Source organism: Sebastes umbrosus, chromosome 4 (assembly GCF_015220745.1).
Source record: "Sebastes umbrosus isolate fSebUmb1 chromosome 4, fSebUmb1.pri, whole genome shotgun sequence".
Classification (NCBI taxonomy): domain Eukaryota; kingdom Metazoa; phylum Chordata; class Actinopteri; order Perciformes; family Sebastidae; genus Sebastes; species Sebastes umbrosus.
In genome coordinates, this window is record NC_051272.1 from 10700633 (window position 1) to 10719606 (window position 18974).

At 37.5% G+C, this 18974-nt stretch overlaps 2 protein-coding genes across 4 annotated transcripts; both read right to left on the reverse strand.

The window, feature by feature from the left end:
- Window positions 1–1288: 1288 nt before the first annotated feature.
- On the reverse strand, window positions 1289–8486 carry LOC119486366 (troponin I, fast skeletal muscle-like). Its single transcript, XM_037766444.1, has 7 exons — window positions 8366–8486; window positions 7154–7187; window positions 6798–6834; window positions 5017–5145; window positions 4424–4513; window positions 3039–3212; window positions 1289–1661 (listed from the first exon to the last, which is right to left on the reverse strand). Exons 2-7 carry the CDS (start codon window positions 7159–7161, stop codon window positions 1584–1586), a joined length of 516 nt encoding a protein of 171 aa, XP_037622372.1. The 5' UTR covers window positions 7162–7187; window positions 8366–8486; the 3' UTR covers window positions 1289–1583.
- Window positions 8487–10485: 1999 nt separating this feature from the next.
- LOC119486367 (troponin I, fast skeletal muscle-like) lies at window positions 10486–18726 on the reverse strand. Of its 3 annotated transcripts, none has more exons than XM_037766445.1 (7): window positions 18601–18726; window positions 16954–16987; window positions 14618–14657; window positions 14384–14512; window positions 14079–14168; window positions 12016–12189; window positions 10486–10732 (listed from the first exon to the last, which is right to left on the reverse strand). In XM_037766445.1, exons 2-7 carry the CDS (start codon window positions 16959–16961, stop codon window positions 10658–10660), a joined length of 516 nt encoding a protein of 171 aa, XP_037622373.1. In that variant the 5' UTR covers window positions 16962–16987; window positions 18601–18726; the 3' UTR covers window positions 10486–10657. The 3 variants fall into 3 exon arrangements, with proteins under 3 accessions (XP_037622373.1, XP_037622374.1, XP_037622375.1); XM_037766446.1 differs by having other exon boundaries at window positions 18605–18719; XM_037766447.1 differs by lacking the exon at window positions 18601–18726 and adding an exon at window positions 18513–18531.
- Between the last annotated feature and the right edge of the window lie 248 nt (window positions 18727–18974).

The following is an 18974-nucleotide window of genomic DNA, read 5'->3' on the forward strand; positions in this document are numbered from 1 at the left end:
GTATATTACCTTACGTTTTGTCCTAAATTATATCCAATACTGTAACATCATCCCCCTAAAAAAAAATTACAAATCCTCTAACTAAATCATCAGTTTAATTAAAGTGATTCAGTGATGAAATAAATTCATCTTTTTTTTATCAAATCAACTTTCTTTAATGAATATAAATCGTCAGTTTCATCAGCATAAAGAAAGTGATGATGTCTTGACAACGAAACGAATCTAACCTCCTTTTTTCAGCCTAAATAGCTATTTGGTTTTAGAGTGCTCCGGGGATGACGTATTTGTGTAGGCCAACCAGGAAGTTAGCATCGCCCTGGTTCCCTCGACAAAAACCCAAGGCCTATGGAGAGGAGGCTGGGTCACGTGTTATCAACGCGTCATATCTTTGGGGGTATAACACATGCGCAGTAAAATCTGGTCTGCACTCGGCGGAATTGAGCCAATCGCAATGCACGACCGCAGCTTCAGTTACACTGCGCATGTGTTATACCCCATACCTCAAGACCCATGTCCACATGTGACCTAGCTTCCTTTCCATAGGCCTTGCAATAACCTAATGGGATTGTTCCATTGGGTTTTGGATTATTGCAGAAAATAAACTCTGCGGGAAACAGAAGATCAAGATAATCTCCACAAACACCACTTTATGATTTTTGAAGTGTAAATGCTATCGCCAGAAGTAAAAAGCTAACGTTAGGCTATAAACAAACTACGCCACGGTCGCATGAGCGCGAGTATAAACACAACGAGGCTGTAAAGGAGGAGAGTTGGCGTCACAGTGACCTTTGACCTTTGATCACCACATTTTCTAATCAGTTCATCCTCGAGTCCAAATGTAATGAAATTCCCTCCAGGCGTTTATGAGATATCGTGTAAATGGGACGGACAACCCAAAAACACAATGCCTCCGGCCACAGCTGTTGCCGGTGCGGAGGCATAAAAATACAGAAATATAACATTTTATTAGTAATTGAAAACCATTTATGTGTATATATATGATTTTTTTTCTCTGAAAAATATAGGATAAATAAAAAAATATTTTTAAATGATATATACATTTAAAAAAAAAATTACTTTGATGTTAGGCTCACGAAAATCAAATAAATAAATAAAAAAATCCAGTATTAATGTTGAAGGCTTTGAAGCCCGATTCAGTCCTTTGTGTTTGGAATAAAAGAGAGAATTACTGAAAATTTTAGAGACATAATTTTTGGTGTTGAGTAAAACATTTCCGTGGGTGGAGAGGTGCTAATAAAGACAACAAAGACAAAAAAAAAAAACGCACTCATTTTCTTCCACATTTGACTTTATTGTTTTTATTCAACATGGTTCAGTTAGTGTGAATGTTTCCCTGAATGTGTGGAGTTTAAGACTTGGTGTTGTGTGTGAACCTCCTCCTCCTCCATCCAGACAAACAAAGCGCCAGACAATAAAATAAAAAATAAAATCCTCAAACAGCTTTAACTTTCCTTCAGAGCGACTCCTCTCAGACACGCTAACCTGCTGCTGTTCAGTACCACCGGCTTCAACCAACACACGTGGAGTTCATATAAACACAAAGACAAACAGCAGCGATACGTTTAGGCGGTCTCAAACATCTTCTTCCTGTCGGCCTTATCCTCAATGTTCTTACGCCAGTCGCCAGCAGCTTCTGTCGGCTGCAGAGGAGAAAAAAACAAAAAGTTATTTTAATCAGAATCAAGTTTGTTGTCAAGTAAGGAAGGAAAGAAAAACAGACAATTCAGGGACGTTATAGATTTGGACTTGTACTTAGAACACAATTCTTATTCCAACTTCTACGTTGTGTCATTTCTCACACAAAAAGGCACTTTTTTGTCCAACAACTCTGATCTCAGACTTCTGGTTTTGTTTTGTTTTTTGTTTGTTTTTGACAAAAAGTCTTTTAATGAAATATCACGGTCTTCCTCTATGGAGTTTGTTCAGTCTCTGAATCAACAGTTTGAGGATAGAGGGTTTATAATTTGTGATTTTAGGCTATATAAATGAAATTTACTTGACTTGAAATCTGAACAAAACTACGACGGTATATTTGGGCCATTGTAGGTAAAACATGAATACATTACGGAGCCGGGGGTGGAGGGTAATATTTTGAGGAAAAATAAAGAAATAAATTTGGATATTCTCTGAGATTATAAAGTCATAATTTGTGAGAAAAAACTCAGAAATTCTACACATCGCTTCACTTTGCAAGGTTGGATCAACCTCATCACACCACAGATGCCACCGTTAAACACTGTGGTAACGTGAGCCGCCGAGTGCAAAATATATTAATTATATTAGTATTTATTTATGTTCATAAAAGAACAGCAGGCCATCCTTACCATACGAACACTTCTTTTGGAGCAATGCTAACAAAGCTAACATCACTGTATCGGTAGAATTAATAATTTATACGTCCCAACAAGTATTTGCTAATAAAGAGCTTTATCTGATACGTATATTTTCATTCATGATACAGATGCATTTAGCTTACAGTAACTAATTATAGTAATGCTATTGTATTTACACCTTTTTTAATAGCAAATATCGAATTCTGACTTCAGACAAACATTTTGAACAAAATCAGACACGCTAAATTAAAGAATAAATGTTATTATGATAATGTTTTTTTAATCAGGATAATTAGTGTTATTGATTTGCTTCTTTCCTTTTAATATTGTTAATAATATTAATGTATCAGTAATAATGCTAATAATGTTAACATATTAGTAATAATGTTGAGGTTTGGACTAAAATAATCAGCATATAATTAAAATAATCATTAGTTATTTGTTCAAAATGAGCTCCAGCTCAACAACTACAACAGTAAAATCCTGCTTTTACATTAATGCATCAGTAATAATAATCTAATGATAGAATATACAGTATAATAGTACAAGAGTCAAAGTTTGATAATTTAACTACATTTTACTGATTATACTGATGTACTTTTACTGAAGAAACATTTTCAATGTAATAGAGTATTCTTACAGTATTCTTACTCTAATAAAGTATCTGAAATGGTGTAAACTCACCTCCTCTTTGACCTCCTTCTTGACCTGCTTCAGGTTGGCCCTCAGGTCCATGTTGACTGTGTGCTTGGAGCCCAGCAGAGCCTTCAGCATGGTGTCGGCAGACATACGCACTTTCTTCAGAGCGGGTTTCTTCACTCCTCTCAGATCCACCACTTTGATCCTCAGGTCTTCAATCTAAGAGAAAGAAACCAAAAGATTAAAAAGGGTCATTGTTAAAACTCTCTTTGTCAAGAGCCATGTCAGTTGTTGGCAGCGTATATTTCTTTCCATTGGTGTGGGATATTAGTGGATTCAGACGAGTACAATAAAGCTATTCAAGGGCAGAAATTACGTCTTTCCCCAGCTCCAAAATCAGTTAACATTAATCCCAAATGATCTGTTCTAATACCCAGCAGGGGGAAGAATAAGAAAATAAATGTGGAAATGTAAATTGAATAACTAAATTAAAAGAATAATCATAAGCATTTTCATTTATTTTTACATTTATTTGTCCATTTATATCTGTATATATTTATTTATATATTTAAAAAAATATATATATTTATTTATTTTTTGCATGAATTTACGAGTCCCGCCCAAAGCCAACTGATTGACATCTTGGCCCTTAAAAGAATAGCTAACGTAATAGGGAAAAGAATAAAGAAAAGTAAAGGGACCAAAATAAATAAATGACATATTATAAAATAAATAATAATAATTATAAAAAAATATAGTAATTTAAATGAAATAAATAAATATTTTAAAATATATATAAATAAAGAAATATATAAAGAAATAAATGAACAAATAAATACAAGAAAATTCTTATAGTTGTTCTTTTAATTTTTTTAGTTATTATTATTATTATTATTATTATTATTATTATTATTATTATTATTATTATTTTATTTTATTTCTCTTTGTATTTTTGTATATTACCACATTTATTTTCTTATTCTTTTACAGATTAGTTCTTTTTTATGGCACTCTATAGAGGACGGGTGTACTTGGAAAAGGAAAGAAAATGAAGAAAGAAAGAAAAGATTACTGACATTGTAATTTAACTAAAGTTTTAAAAGAAAAGGTTCATTTTTGTTGTCAAATTAAATTTTTTATTTCCTTTGGTGGAAGTGTTTCTCTGGGCTTGGCCCTTCAAGGAATAGCAAAAAGGAGTAGGAAAAATAAAGGGATAAAAATAAATAACAAAAAATATACAGGAACAAATACAGTAATTTAATGAATATATATATATATATATATATATATATATATATATATATATAGATAGATAGATAAAGAGAGAGAGATAGAGAGAGAGAGATAGAGAGAGAGACACATTGAAATTTAAATAAAGGTTTATAAGAAAAGGGTAATTGTTGTCGTTCATCATGTCAGAGAGCGTTTACCTCTTTGTCACACTTCTGCACTTTGGACTCGATGTCATATCTCTCCTCATCGATCTTGTCAATGATGCCGTGGAGCTTCTTGCAGAATTCCTGTCGACATACAGACACACACAGTACTCGTGTTACATACATGTACAACACATCTAAACGTGCACTTTAATGTACAGTTTTGTGATACTACAGTCACATCCCCTTTGAATTGATGACAGCCCTAATATATATATATATATATATATATCTATTTGTTGATGTGATAAAGAAGACCTTAATCTATAATTTAAGCCATGTGTTATAAATATTTGACCCATTTTAAAGAAAATATCAGGAAGTAATTCCTGGGAACAGAAATGTTGCTGAATAACAGGAATGAAGCCAAATGCAGCAATAATAATATTCCAATAATATATATAGAACATATAAAAAACACTCTGAATGAGTAATATTACTTTTGGTATTTTAAGGACTGATTTTTACACTGTTGTTACATTTACTCAAGTAAAGATCCGAGTACTTCTTCTTCCACCACATCATTGAATGTTCTTCCAAAATGACGGCTCTATAACTGAGCCGTCGCTCTCTGATGCTCCTCTCACCATCAGGGTGGCCTGGTCTCCGCTGGTCTTCGGGGCAGGACAGTTTTCGGCCATGTAGGCCTCCTTCGCCGCGATGTCTTCCTTCTTCTCCGTTTCCAGCCATTTCTGAGCGATCGACAGGATCAGACTCTGCAGGACAAACAAACAGGTATTTCATTGTTTTATACACGGAGAACTCAGGAAGTCATTATCAACATCTCTAAAGAATCCTACGATGAAACTCATCACTTCAAACATGATCTGAAACGCTGTTTAACGCCGAACTCACACCAGAGCCGCGGCGAAGTGCGGCCGGTGGTGAACTACCATGCAATGTCTATGAAAAGCTGCAGGGGTCGCTCTCGAGCTCAGCGAGCTGCGGCCATTTGTTTCTGCGGCGAAGTGCGGCCAAACTAAAGTCGAGAAAAGTTTAACTTTTAACGGACAGAGAGGACCCGCAGCCAATCAGTAAACAGATCCTGTGACATGTTAATCTATGTTACAAAGAACTTCTTCCCGCCTGAAACACATGAACACGCCTCCCAGCCGTAGAAAAAGGTAATTTTTGCGGCAAGCCACCAAATGTGGATTAATCCGCCGCTGAAAATAGTCCCCAACACATGCACTATTTCCTCCTGTTTGAGTAACGTTTGTTAAAGATTTATGTCTTTAATAAATAACTTCTTAACCATATCAATCTAGATCTGTTTTCATGACCAATTAATTGACAATCAAGTTATTGTCATAAAATACAACCAGTACACTTTTTAAGGATTTCAGTGATTCAAATAAATAAATGTTATTAATGAAAAAGATGTTTCAAATTAGAATCACAATATTTTTTCTCACTCCAAACCCTTTTAAAGAATCACATTTTAACAATAATTCAGATTACGTAATGACGAGGTGGTATTTCAGCTGACTGACACCAAACGTGGATTAATCCGCCGCTGAAAATAGTCCACAAAAAATGCACCATTTTCCTTACATTTGATAAAAAAATAAAATATGTCAGTAAATATCCCACTGGTGAATTTTGAAGCCTTTATCTGTCTTTAAAAAGTTACTAACAAGTGGCTACATGAGACTACTAAACATCATCACGCCGACTCATCCGCCTTTACAGCCTCGTTGTCTATACTCGCGCTCATGTGACCGTGGTGTAGTTTGTTTATAGCCTAACATTAGATTTTTACTTCTGGCGATTGCATTCATACTTAAAAAAAATCATAAATTTGAGTTCATTTGTTGAGATTATCTTGCTGAATAAAACGTGAAAGTATCATAAACGTGTTTTTGCCACAGGGTTTATTTTCGGCAATAATCTAAACCCAATGGAACAATCCCATTGGCTGTTAGTGGAGGGAACCAGGGCGACGCTAACTACAAATATACATCACCCCGGCTGCACTCTATTTGACTTGAAGCTGAGAGCCACAGACAGGAAATCAGACAGAGTTGAGTTTAAGGTGAGTCCAAAATCTCATACTACGCTCTACATACTCAATATGTGTACTATCCTTCAACATACTATAGCGTGAATAAACAGTAGTATGTTTCCGCAGTCATTACCACGTCACTTCCTGAGAGCCTTTAGCGTACTAAATGTTGCATGTTAGTATGACATTTCTGATGCAACCAGACTTTTTATGGGATATGTCGACATTGTGAAGTGATTCAAAGCTCATTACTAATATTTTTAAAGCTAATAATTTCAGGACAAACTTTGAAAACCTAATTTTTTTTTATCCAGGACTGTAAGAAATGCACCTTTAATTATATACACAGAGTCTTTAAGTTACCTTCAGGTGATGCCTGCGGCTGGAATTCATCTTTTTGCTGTTTGGGAGAAAGTCAGATCAACATGTTATCATGAACTAATTAACTCTGAATTTCTTACTTTACTAAGTGAAAATATCATCTAGATGAGAAGATAATTTGATATTTTTCCAATGCAGTTCTGCTTGTTTTAAAGTACTATTATGGATTGAGAGTCAGTATTTTGGCAGATTTCTCTCATGATTTCAGGATAATATTGTTTAAACAAATAGTACTTTATAAATAAATAACAATTTTACACTTGTTTTCAGAGAGATTCTGTGCTTGTAAACAAGGATGTTATTATAATAATAAATAAGAGGATGTGGTTCAGACTTACTCAGACATCTTGGCGTTTTTTTGCGGTTCACAACCTGCATGAAAACACACATGAGAACAGATTGAGTGGAGGAAACACTTGAGTGTTTTTGACCCCTGCTGAACGCCGTAGTCGCTCAGGTCATGATGTCAGTGCGAGGTTCGCTGAGATCAGCATGTGCTGCTGCTCTGATGGACGGGCGGAAATATTTGTGCCGTAACGTGATCTGAGGCCACAGCTGAAGAGCAGCGGCGTCGACGAAACTAAACTGGGACGGTCGGGATCTGGTGTCGCGTCTCGACGGTTTACGACCAGATCGGGTTAAGAGTTAATTTAAAGAAATTCTCCAGTGATGATACTTTTAAAATACTAACTCCACATCAGGTGCAACGATCTCTTAATGATCAAAGAAATTCCCTTTTTCAAATTCAGCTTATTTTTTCTTTAATACTTTAAATATTAAGTGCCGTCTCAGAACTTACTAAAAGCTGTACAATTTCCATTTTTCTGGGTTTCTTTCAACTTAAATTTGGCATATTTAGAAACTATGATGCTAAAAATAAGAAATAACGGCAAAGAAATGAATGCAACTAGCTGCTTAATCCTGCAGACACTGAGACAAATAAATTAACTTATTAATCATTATTAATATCATCAGCCTAAAATCTGTGTTAATGACCAATTAATTGACTATTAATTACCAATTATTGTCATAAAATACAACCATTTTCACATCTTCTGTAACAGAAAATGGCACATATTTTAAGGATTTTAGTGATTCAAATAAATTTGTTTTTATTCTAAAAGATGTTTAATCAAATTTAATATGATATTTTTCTCACTCCAAACCCTTTTGAAGAATCACATTTTACCAATAACTCAAACATCATGATGACAAGTTAGTATTTTAGCCGTCAGTTGTAAGACTTTGTCGGGTAGCAGTAACTTACTAACGCCGAGCTGCAAACAGCTTCAGGACCATAAAACACAGCACAGTGCAGCTGAACGAGTCCCATAAATCCAGGTCTGCCAGGAAAAGGTCAAACGTCGGCGGCAAACATGTAGAAAGCGAGTTCAGGATGTCAGGAAGGGTCAAAGGTGGAGTAACAGAAGGCTTTTAAATGAGGGTTTTTAGAAACCGAGTCTGGCTAGTGTGTGTGGCTGCACTGATTAAATAGAAGATGCTGCTCTCAGAGAAGCTCAGAAACAAAACAAGAGAAGAAGATTTCTCACCTGTTGAGAGGAGGAAGAAGAAGAGGACCAAGACACACTTGTGGAAGAAATGAAGACACTGCCTAAGCTACACAGTGAAAAATGAAATAGGGTATATATGGTGGGTTGCGATGCCTCAGCAAAATGCTCAGATCCTCTTTATGGAAATGGATTCCCGGGCAGACCAATGGGCTGACGAGCTCCTGAAATACACCCGACCCAGCCCAGCTCTGCAAACCGCCCCCCCAACCCGTGAGTCCACTTCAGGCTTCAAGATGCAGATTCATACAGGGAGGGGGGCTAATCTGAGGCCGGTCTGACACTGTTTAATCTTCAGGTTCTCCAAACTAGAACCATAATAAGGGATCTTCTTTCTGTTTACCACCTGAAAATATCCCTTAAAGAGCTTTAATGTTGTTTTTAGAGCCAATATCTGAAATTTAAACCCCAAAACGACTTTTAACACCTCAGTCGCCAGAATAAAATGTTGGCATTGTACGTTTCTGTAAACCACAATATTTTCTAAGTTGATTTGAACAAAAAAAGAGCTCAATAACAGATAATAGTTATTATGTATTCAGGGTCATTTATTTTGTATTATTGGTATTTTATTACTTAATAAACAAGGTAATAATTCTAAAGACGTCCTTAGTAGGATTTCATTGACTATTCGATTAGTTGATCTGTTGTTTTATTTGTACTTGTTCAGATGGAAAAAGTAATTCAGGACGTTTTCTCTCTACTATAGTAGTTTGACAAAAAAACTTAACTCAAGGTCCACTTACTAGATTTGTTTCTGAAGCTTTCAACTAGATCTAAGTTATCATTTAGCTCGTGTAACAGGCTGACGACAGAAAGTTAATTTTTAACAGATTAAAAACTGCTTTCCAAGTTTTCTGAAGTCTAAATGTCGCAATGTGTAATAAAGCTAATCTACGTGTCGTAGAACGGTTAAAGATAGGGTTGTTGATGTTGGAGAGCTAGCATAATTTGAACGTAGCATCACCTCAGGTGCTTCATCACCTTAGGTGCTCCATCACCTCAGGTGCTCCGTCTAAACCCCCATCCCCCTCCCCTCGGGCCCCCCCCCCCCATCACCCCCCATGTGAAAACATGTTTATGTTTTTAGATAAATATGATGATTAATGGAGGTTTATACCAGATAACAGATAACAGTTATTATATATTCAGGGTCATTTATTTTGTATTATTGGTATTTTATTACTTAATAAACAAGGTAATAATTCTAAAGACGTCCTTAGTAGGATTTCATTGACTATTCGATTAGTTGATCTGTTGTTTTATTTGTACTTGTTCAGATGGAAAAAAGTAATTCAGGACGTTTTTCTCTCTACTACAGTAGTTTGACAAAAAAACTTAACTCAAGGTCCACTTACTAGATTTGTTTTTGAAGCTTTCAACTAGATCTAAGTTATCATTTAGCTCGTGTAACAGGCTGACGACAGAAAGTACATTTTTATCAGATTAAAAACTGCTTTCCAAGTTTTCCGAAGTCTAAATGTCGCAATGTGTAATAGAGCTAATCTACGTGTCGTAGAACGGTTAAAGATAGGGTTGTTGATGTTGGAGAGCTAGCATAATTTGAACGTAGCATCACCTCAGGTGCTCCGTCTAAACCCCCCCCCCCCCCCTCCCCTCGGGGCTCCTTCCAAGGCAACGCCCCCCCCCTTCACATACACATGCACGAGCACCACCGCATCGTAACTACTTCACAGAAACACTGAGCGGAGAGAGGACCTCAACTCAACAACGCTACCTCATGAAAAGTAACCGCGGCAGTGCTACTTTTGGTTGAGTTTTCTCTTCCATTCTTCAGTAATGGCGGCGACGCGCTCTGAGTTCAGGCTGTTGCACGCCAAGGGTAAAGGACGAGCAGGGAGGCAGAGAGGCATCTGATCGGTTCTTTCCAAGCGGACCGCGAGGCAGTGATTGGTAGACGTTTTTACAGGATTACAGCAGGTACAGATGACGGCTCTTTTCCGGTGCTTTTTCAGAGCTCATCAGTAATGGATCTCTGTCGGGGTGTAAAGACCATTTCAACCAATATAACAAATAGTGTCTACTGGATAACATCGTCAACCCTGCCTTTAATAAGCGGATAAATGTAACAAACAAATTAATCTGTATTTCAACACATTTATTTCTAATGACTGATGTATCACAAAAACAACAACAACAACAACAACAACAGTGTCTGAACTGTCCTGCTGGGACTCAGAGACACATTCAGTCACTCAGACCTCAGACGGAGACGTCTCCCCTGCCGTCGTCCTCGCCGCCTCGGGAAGGTTTTTAGGAAGTCTCGAACATCTTCTTCCTGTCGGCCTTATCCTCGATGTTCTTACGCCAGTCACCCGCCTCCGCCGACTGCAGGGAACAAACATCAACGTTAGAAGAATCACTTCAAACTACAAGAGAGAGCCTGGTTATGTTTTAAACCATTTCTATTAAATTACTAATTTTTGTCCGAGGTGTACTTTGTTTTTAACCCCAGTCAGCCGTTGGTTTCCATTCATTTCACTAAAGTATAAAAAACAACCAGCAGGCACATTAAAGGAATACTTCACCCCCAATAATGACCATTTGTATATCAATTACTCACCCCGTTACCTTTGTTTTTCTCTATTGCCTCCACGGGGATCGAAGAATTAAAAAACGGAGAAAGGTCTTGATGAATTTAAATAAATGGGGGCCAAATTTAACAAATGGTAAACAGTACTTGACGAGCAGCGTGCTTTTGTAAGCGTGAGACTGTTTATGTGGAAGTGTTTTAAATAGTGAGGTTTTAGTGAAGATGTATGTGTTTGGGACGTACTGAGCATACAACTGGATAAATGAGATGTCGATTATACTGCAGGAGTTGTGTGAGAGTTTGTAAACTGATGTTTTATATAGTTTTGCTGTTGTTAAACGTGGCTGCCATTTACTTCAATTCATCCAGACTTTTCTCCGTTTTTTGATTCTTGATTTTGAAGAATTCAAGGTAATACGCGGTGAGGAACTGATATACAGATGGTCATTTTTGGGCGTAAAGTTGTGCTTTAAACCTGCTTTAGATACAGTCAGTGATCCATCACACTGCAGTAAATCTACATATTAAGTCATTTTTGTCCTATAATTGAGTCCCTAAGATCATTATCTTAAGGCAGGTTTAAAAGTCAAAAATCCACCACTGCAGTGAAACTATTTCAACCTGTTTTTCTAGAAAATTAATAAAACAGATGTTTTGAATGCAGAACTTATTAGTATTTAGTATTTCTACTTTTGGGTCTGAGTACTTCTTCCAACGCTGACCAAACCTGGAACAAACTGGAGAAAACTTTCGAAAGAATAAGGAGTTTCTAATCAAGCTGCACGATTCTCGGGGCATCCCGGTAGCTCACCTAGTAAAGCAGGCGCCCCATGTATCAAAAGCTGAGTCTTTGCTGCAGTGGCCCGGGTTCTAATCCGACCCGTGGTCCTTTGCTGCATGACATCCCCTCTCTCTCTCCCCCTTTCACAACTATCACTATCTCTATCAAAATAAAGGCAAAAATGCCCCAAAAAAAGTAGCCTGATTCTGACTTTAACACTTAAACGTGACTATCAGCTGACGCTTTCATGACGTAAATAATCATGTGACAGACTTCTGTGATGGACTCCTTCCTCACCTCCTCTTTGACCTCCTTCTTGACCTGCTTCAGGTTGGCCCTCAGGTCCATGGTCACCTTGTGTTTTCCTCCCAGCAGAGCCTGCAGCATGGAGTCGGCCGACATACGAACCTTCTTCAGGGCCGGTTTCTTCACGCCGGCCAGCTCAACCACCTTCAGCTTCAGATCGTCAATCTGGAGGCAGAAAAATATCACAACGCGTTGGTCCAGATGTTGGTCAGAGGAACATGTGATACTTTCTCCAAGTTTACACATAATGAGTGACGATTTCTTTAAAGCTACATGAACTTAAAGGAATATTTAATGTCTATAAACTCTGTAGCAGCTGATTATGTTGCTGCTTCTTCACAGTTACAGACTGAACCGTACAGAAGTGGTTTTAATGGATTAAAGTGTTATGAGACGTTGCTAGGACCAATAAAAAGTTGTAAAGACATGCTTAAACTTAGAATACAAGTCAAAAATGTTGGAATCAATCTGACAGACTTTTGGAAAAACAAAGGGACCAAGGACGGTCAAAAAAGGATAAATACACTGAATCCAAAATGCAAAATCCACCAAATTAAAAGGCGACTCCGTCTGCGTTCTTTTCTGGGTTTTTCAAATGTAAACGTCCACCAAGCCGTTAGCAAAAAGCAGTGACGTAGATTACCACAGTCAGTTTATCAATAAGGTTATGTATAATGAAAACGCCAACACTAGCTGAGTCAACGTTAACTGTGCTAAGTTTGGAAATAACTGAAAGGGTTAGTTCGGAGTTCCTGTGTTCTGCGAGATAAAATGATTGTTTTTGTGAATGGAGTCTGGTGGCTTTGAAAAGAACAATTTAACGGCTTTAGTTCCCTGTCAGAAAGGGCTGTCTGACAGCGAGGTAAAGCGGCTGTGGACGGGAGCAGCAGAAAAACGTATTTTAGCCACTTAAAATAAAATCGATATCAGTTTAAGTGTGCGCTATATTTCGAATATTTTCACAGCTTTACCTCGCCATCAGAGAGCCACCAGACTCCATTCACAAAAACAGTAATTTTACTTCTCAGAACAGGGGAGTTGCTGGTTTACTGCTGCATCGATCGGTTGGTTTATTTGTGTTATCGTGTTAATGACAGCAATACATGTCATTTACCATTAACCGTTTTTATTACACGGCCTTGTTGAATGCTCGATTCTGATTGGTCAATCACGGCGTTCTACGGTCTGTTATTTATTTATAACAGATCGTTTCTTTGGGTGCAGTTCTGATATCGGACTCTGGCGGACCGTGCCAAATTAATGATTTCTTCAGTATGTAGCCGTGTAATAAGTGGGACCCCTCAGGGCGATCCACCGCCACATCGCCCTGGCAGGGTTTATTTCACAACAATTGGCTAGCTGTACATTATCCCTTACATATTTTTGGCACTGTGTATATTTTAGATTTTGGATATCTGTTTATTTTAACTCCCAACTCGTCAAATATCGCCGCTTGGTCCGTGCCCCTCGGCGTCTGATACCACGCACCGAGGCACCCTTTAGCATCTGTGTCTGTATGAGACGCACTGGACTCCAATGTGAACCCATCCACGACATTATTAGACGTCAGATCAACTGACGTAGTATAAAGAGAGAGAAAGTCCTTTTTAGGAAGAGGACAGGATGGGTGGATGTGTCAAACAAACACAGGACTTTCTCCCAGTAGATCGCTGTTCGGGTCCCGTGTGAAACCAAGAACCACGTTGACTTATCTTACCGTAGTTTTGTTACGTAACTTACGTACTTAACTAACGCCAGTTACATAACAAACGTTCTTATTTTAACCCACACCATGATTTTTTCTTAAACCTAACCAAGTAGTTTTGTTGCGTAAGTAAACCTAAAAACTAACTAAACCTACATTGGAAGTTTATTTTGAAAAGAAACTCTATATGTAACGAGGTGAAACTGAAACGACATCCCTGACACGTCCAAAACTGACGCTGGAGGGTTACGTAGAGCGCCATAGTTTGAAGCGTAGGGCCACTGATGAAGCGTCGGTATTTGATGAGTTGAGCATTTTGTTTATTGACATTTTTGCACTACTGTCTCACCTCGGTGTCGCTCTTGGTGACTTTGGACTGGGCGTCGTACCTCGATTCGTCGATCTTATCGATGGCCTGGTGGAGCTTCTTGCAGAGTTCCTGTTGATACACAAAACAAACACATCCACTAAAGTACTGTTGGAGGTATATAATAGTACAACAGTCACAGTTTTAATACTTTAACTACATTTTACTGATTATACTGACATACTTTTACTGAAGGAACATTTTCAATGCAGGATTTTTACTGTAACAGAGTATTTTCACAGTGTGGTATTAGTACTTTTCACCGGCTAACAGCAGCGTGGTCTCACCATGAGGACAGCCATGTCTCCGGCAAGGTCGGGTTTGGGGCAGTTCTCGGCCATGTAGGTCTCCTTCGCCACCACGAGTTCCTTCTTCTCCTGCTCAATCCAGCCGGCGGCAATTTGCAGAATCAAACTCTGCAGGGAGGTGAACAGATGAGAGTTAACAATGATGCTCCACTGAGACGTCAACGAGACGTCAACGAGACGTCAACGAGAAGAAAAATATGGTTTTATTGTCACCTTGAGAGCGTGCCGACGGCTGGACGTCATTTTCTTTCCCCTGTGAGACAAACAGTCAACATTCGGTCTTTATCTTTTCTTCTTAAAGACTTATTTAGGGGAAATACACTTATTGTCTGTACGGTAAATAGGAAGCTGGTTAGCTTAGCATAAAGACTGGAAACGGGGAAACAGCTAGCCTGGCTCTGTCCACCAACCAGCACCTCTAATAAAGCTCACTAATTAATACTTTAAATCTAATTAAAAACAACAATAACTTCATTATTCACATGGGTTATGTGACCGACTGTCGTTTTACACTTCGGCTTTTGTTTGGATTAAATAAACGAGATATATCACGTGTTAATTAGTGAGCTTTAGAGACCAGGAGCCGGGCTAAATGTTTCCGCCTGATTCCAGTGTTTATGCTAAGCTAAGCTAACTGGTGGTCTAATTTCTCAGTTTTAAAGCTAGAGTAAAAATCCTGGTATCATATGAAACTACAAAACCTAATGAATCCATTGGTACCAACCATGTCATACTAGCTGTCATGAAGGAGGTTAAATAAAGCTCCAAACTTACGCTAAATTTTGGTGAGGAAAAACTGTCATGGCCATTTTCAAAGGGGTCCCTTGACCTCTGACCTCCAGGTATGTGAATGAAAATGGGTTCTCTGGGTACCCACGAGTCTCCCCTTTACAGACAAGCCCACTTTATGATAATCACATGCAGTTTGGGGCAAGTCATAGTCAAGTCAGCACACTGACATACTGACAGCTGTTGTTGCCTGTTGGGCTGCAGTTTGCCATGTTATGATTTGAGCATATTTTTTATGCTAAATGCAGTACCTGTGAGGGTTTCTGGACAATATTTGTCATTGTTTTGTGTTGTTAATTGATTTACAATAATAAATATATACATGCATTTGCATAAAGCAACATATTTGTCCACTCCCATGTTGATAAGAGTATTCAATATTTGACAAATCTCCCTTTAAGGTACATTTTGAACAGCCCTAGTATTAATATAACACTAAAATGCTTCTTTAAATATCTTAAATATAACAGAGCCTCTGTAGCCTCGGCTGTAAACACGTTTCTCCTCCCCACATACCAGCAACACATACAGCTGCTGTCATCCGAAGCTCGACATTGACCTTCAGCTTGAACATGTGTTCAGATCAGTTCAGACTCTCTGTCGGTCTGAACACTGATACGTCTTCAACAACTATTAGACTTTAACTATTAGACTGATTATCATGAGATTAATGTTCCCCAGAGGATGAGTCCTTATGAAGCAGCTCAACATTTACACCTATGTCGCTGTTTACTTATACATGTTTCTGATTGTTTGTTCGTATGATTCAATTGTCTGACTCTTTAGCTCCTATTTTCTGATCTCATGTGCTTGTATGTTTTCTTTAATGCCGTCAAAGTGTCAGGGACTGCAGATGAAAATTAACCTGTGTGGCTAAATCTAGTACTTTTACATGACGGCTCACGTTAATTAATGTGCATTGTCCCTTCTTAAATAAAATAAACATAAACAGGGACAAAGTCCATGATTTTATCTAATATGTTGTATTTTTATTAATAAATGAGAATTTTGTCAGTTAACCAACTAAAGCTGAAAGCACAGCATAGTCTGGTAATGCTTTATTTTAGGGGACACAAGTGATAATGTAACTCTAATATCAATTTACTAATATTATTAATTTGGTTCCTAATTACAGGATAAATGGAGACAGTGTGTAATTGTACATAATACATAAAATGTTAAATTTCAGCATACAATTCAACGTTAATTGGAAAAATAAAGCAATAAAAAATCCTCAATTAATTAATTAACAACTAATGAATATTTATTTGGGACTAAATTAAGCTTTTCTTTCAAGAAAGCTTCTCAGGAAACCAACAACTGCTGATAAACTCATCAAAAGCGACTAAATTTGAAGTAAAATCACTATTTCATAACTTTGTCTCGGTTTTCCCAACATTTACTACCAAATTACATCATTTTTTTGGACTAAATACAGATCATAACCCACTAAAACCGTCATTAACTGACTGATGCTACAAATGTTTGAGGGGTCATGAACTCTAAAGAGAAAGACTGTACATTTTATTCACACCTGCAAAGTCAATGTCATTCAAGAATGGGACAGATTGTGATGTTAATCCCTGGTTTAGTTCTGGATTACAGACACCATGTTGTGACACACTATCTGGGATTTACATACATTCATGTCTGAATCCAAGATTTACTGGGAGATTATCAGGAATTTAAAGACGAAGAAGAAGAAGAATGAGTAGAAGAAGAAGAAGAAGAAGAAGAAGAAGAAGAAGAGGTGTACTCACTCAGACATGTTGTTGTTGGTTTGTGGTCTTCAGCCTGTTGAGAGACAGAAACATTCATGAGGAGCTGTCTGTCTGTCTGACTGTCTGTCTGTCTGTCGGATCTGTTACAGTAAAGCTCAGCTGATCCTCCTGAACGTTATCGATCAGTGACTCTTTGACCTCTAGCAGGAAACACGAGACGCTTCACTACCATAGGAAACCTCCAGCCGGAGGCCACCAACCGGCTAATTTTAACATGCCCCCCACATGTCAGATGGCGGGGACCCTCTGCTCTCTTCAGTCAAACCCCTCTCAAGACATTTCTAACTGGAATTTAGCTCTGGGAACCAAATGTCACCAAGCAGAGCAGAGGAACCCAATGTGGCGCCGAGCACGTGGTGAGAACTGTTAACACCGACGCCGCTAATTCCTACATCCTGCAGGCATGCAAACCACCGCCCTGACACGGAGGCTAACACCTCAGATCAACAATTTAAACAATCAGAAACCATAAAAACTTTATAAGAGACATAAATGAAGAAGCTTTGAGGATTAAAAAAGGTTTAGAGGCTCAACAAAATCAGAACTTAAAAGAATTCAATGAACAAAAGTACAAAAGCTTCTTATCATACAACCATCAAACGATGAGTCACAAAAAAGCATCCAACGACAGCCAATAATAATCCTTATCATAAAAGAACCAAATTTATTTAATTTATAAGTCTTAATTTAGAAAGAAATATATAATTTGGTACTAATTAAAGGGGAAATACTGAGTTCAATTAGTACACCTCCAATTAGTAATTTCAAAATAAGAGTCTTATAATAAGTCATGCATAAGTAAAAGTAAATAAAATAAATAATAAATAAATAAATAACAAAACTAATAATAACAATAAATAAAGAGTCTTAATAGTCAGCTGTACATGCAAATACAAGCAAACAATTCAACGTATGTGGTAATTAGAGTTTCTAAAAATTAATGAATTAATATTAAGGTAGATTTAAATTAAATTGTTCATATAATTAGTACCAAATAACATTTTTTTTTTTGCGGGAAATTATTACAAATTATTTGTTTCTGTAATGTCCAAATATATTTGTTATATTTTGGAAGCACTTTAAAAGATTTAACATCCAAGCTGGTAACATTAACATTAACTCTTATATTATTTTAATAAATATTAACAATCAAAAATGTCACCAACACCAAGCTGGTAACATTAACGTTAACTTTATATTATTTTAATAAATAATAAAAATCAAAGATGTCACCAAGACCAAGCTGGTATCATTCAATTTATATTATTTTAATAAATATTAATAATCAAAAATTTCACCAACACCAAGCTGGTAACATTAACTTTATATTATTTTAATAATATAATAAAATATAATCAAAGATGTCAACAACACCATGCAAACTTAACTGTCTGATTTCAAAGATGAAAATAAAACTTAAGCATCAAACTTTAACCTGAACGTCCCAAAGTTACTCAGCTCCGATAAATCTCAGCTGAACGCAGCCTCAGAGGTCAAAGGTCACACCTGCAGCAGCACCTTTAAACCAGTTAAAGCACCTTAAAGTTCCACCTGGTGACAAGACCTCAGTGTGTCTGTATTGATCCCTACAGGAGTGAAACGAAGCCGAGCTGCAGAGAAGCTCACCTACTGAACGTGACGGGGAAAACGAAGACGAAGAAGAAGAGGGGGAGACACTGCCAAGTCCTGAACAGTAAAGATTAAACAGGGTATATAGGGTGTGAAGAGCTCGCTCAGCAGAAAGTCCGCCCTCTTTATGGTAGCAGAGCCACTTCAGACCAATGGGTCGGCAGGCTCCAGAAATACCTCCACAACTCTCCGAAGGAACCTCATAAATTTCTGCCACAAAAGTCTCCTCCCTGGAGTTGACGGTGAACAGATGCTATCAGGTTCCCTCCACAGAGACAGACGGAGGGATGAAGCAATTGTTACACAACAGTCGGGACGGGGGGAAGACATGAGTAATTTTAAAAATAATTTTATCTATAACAAAAATCTGG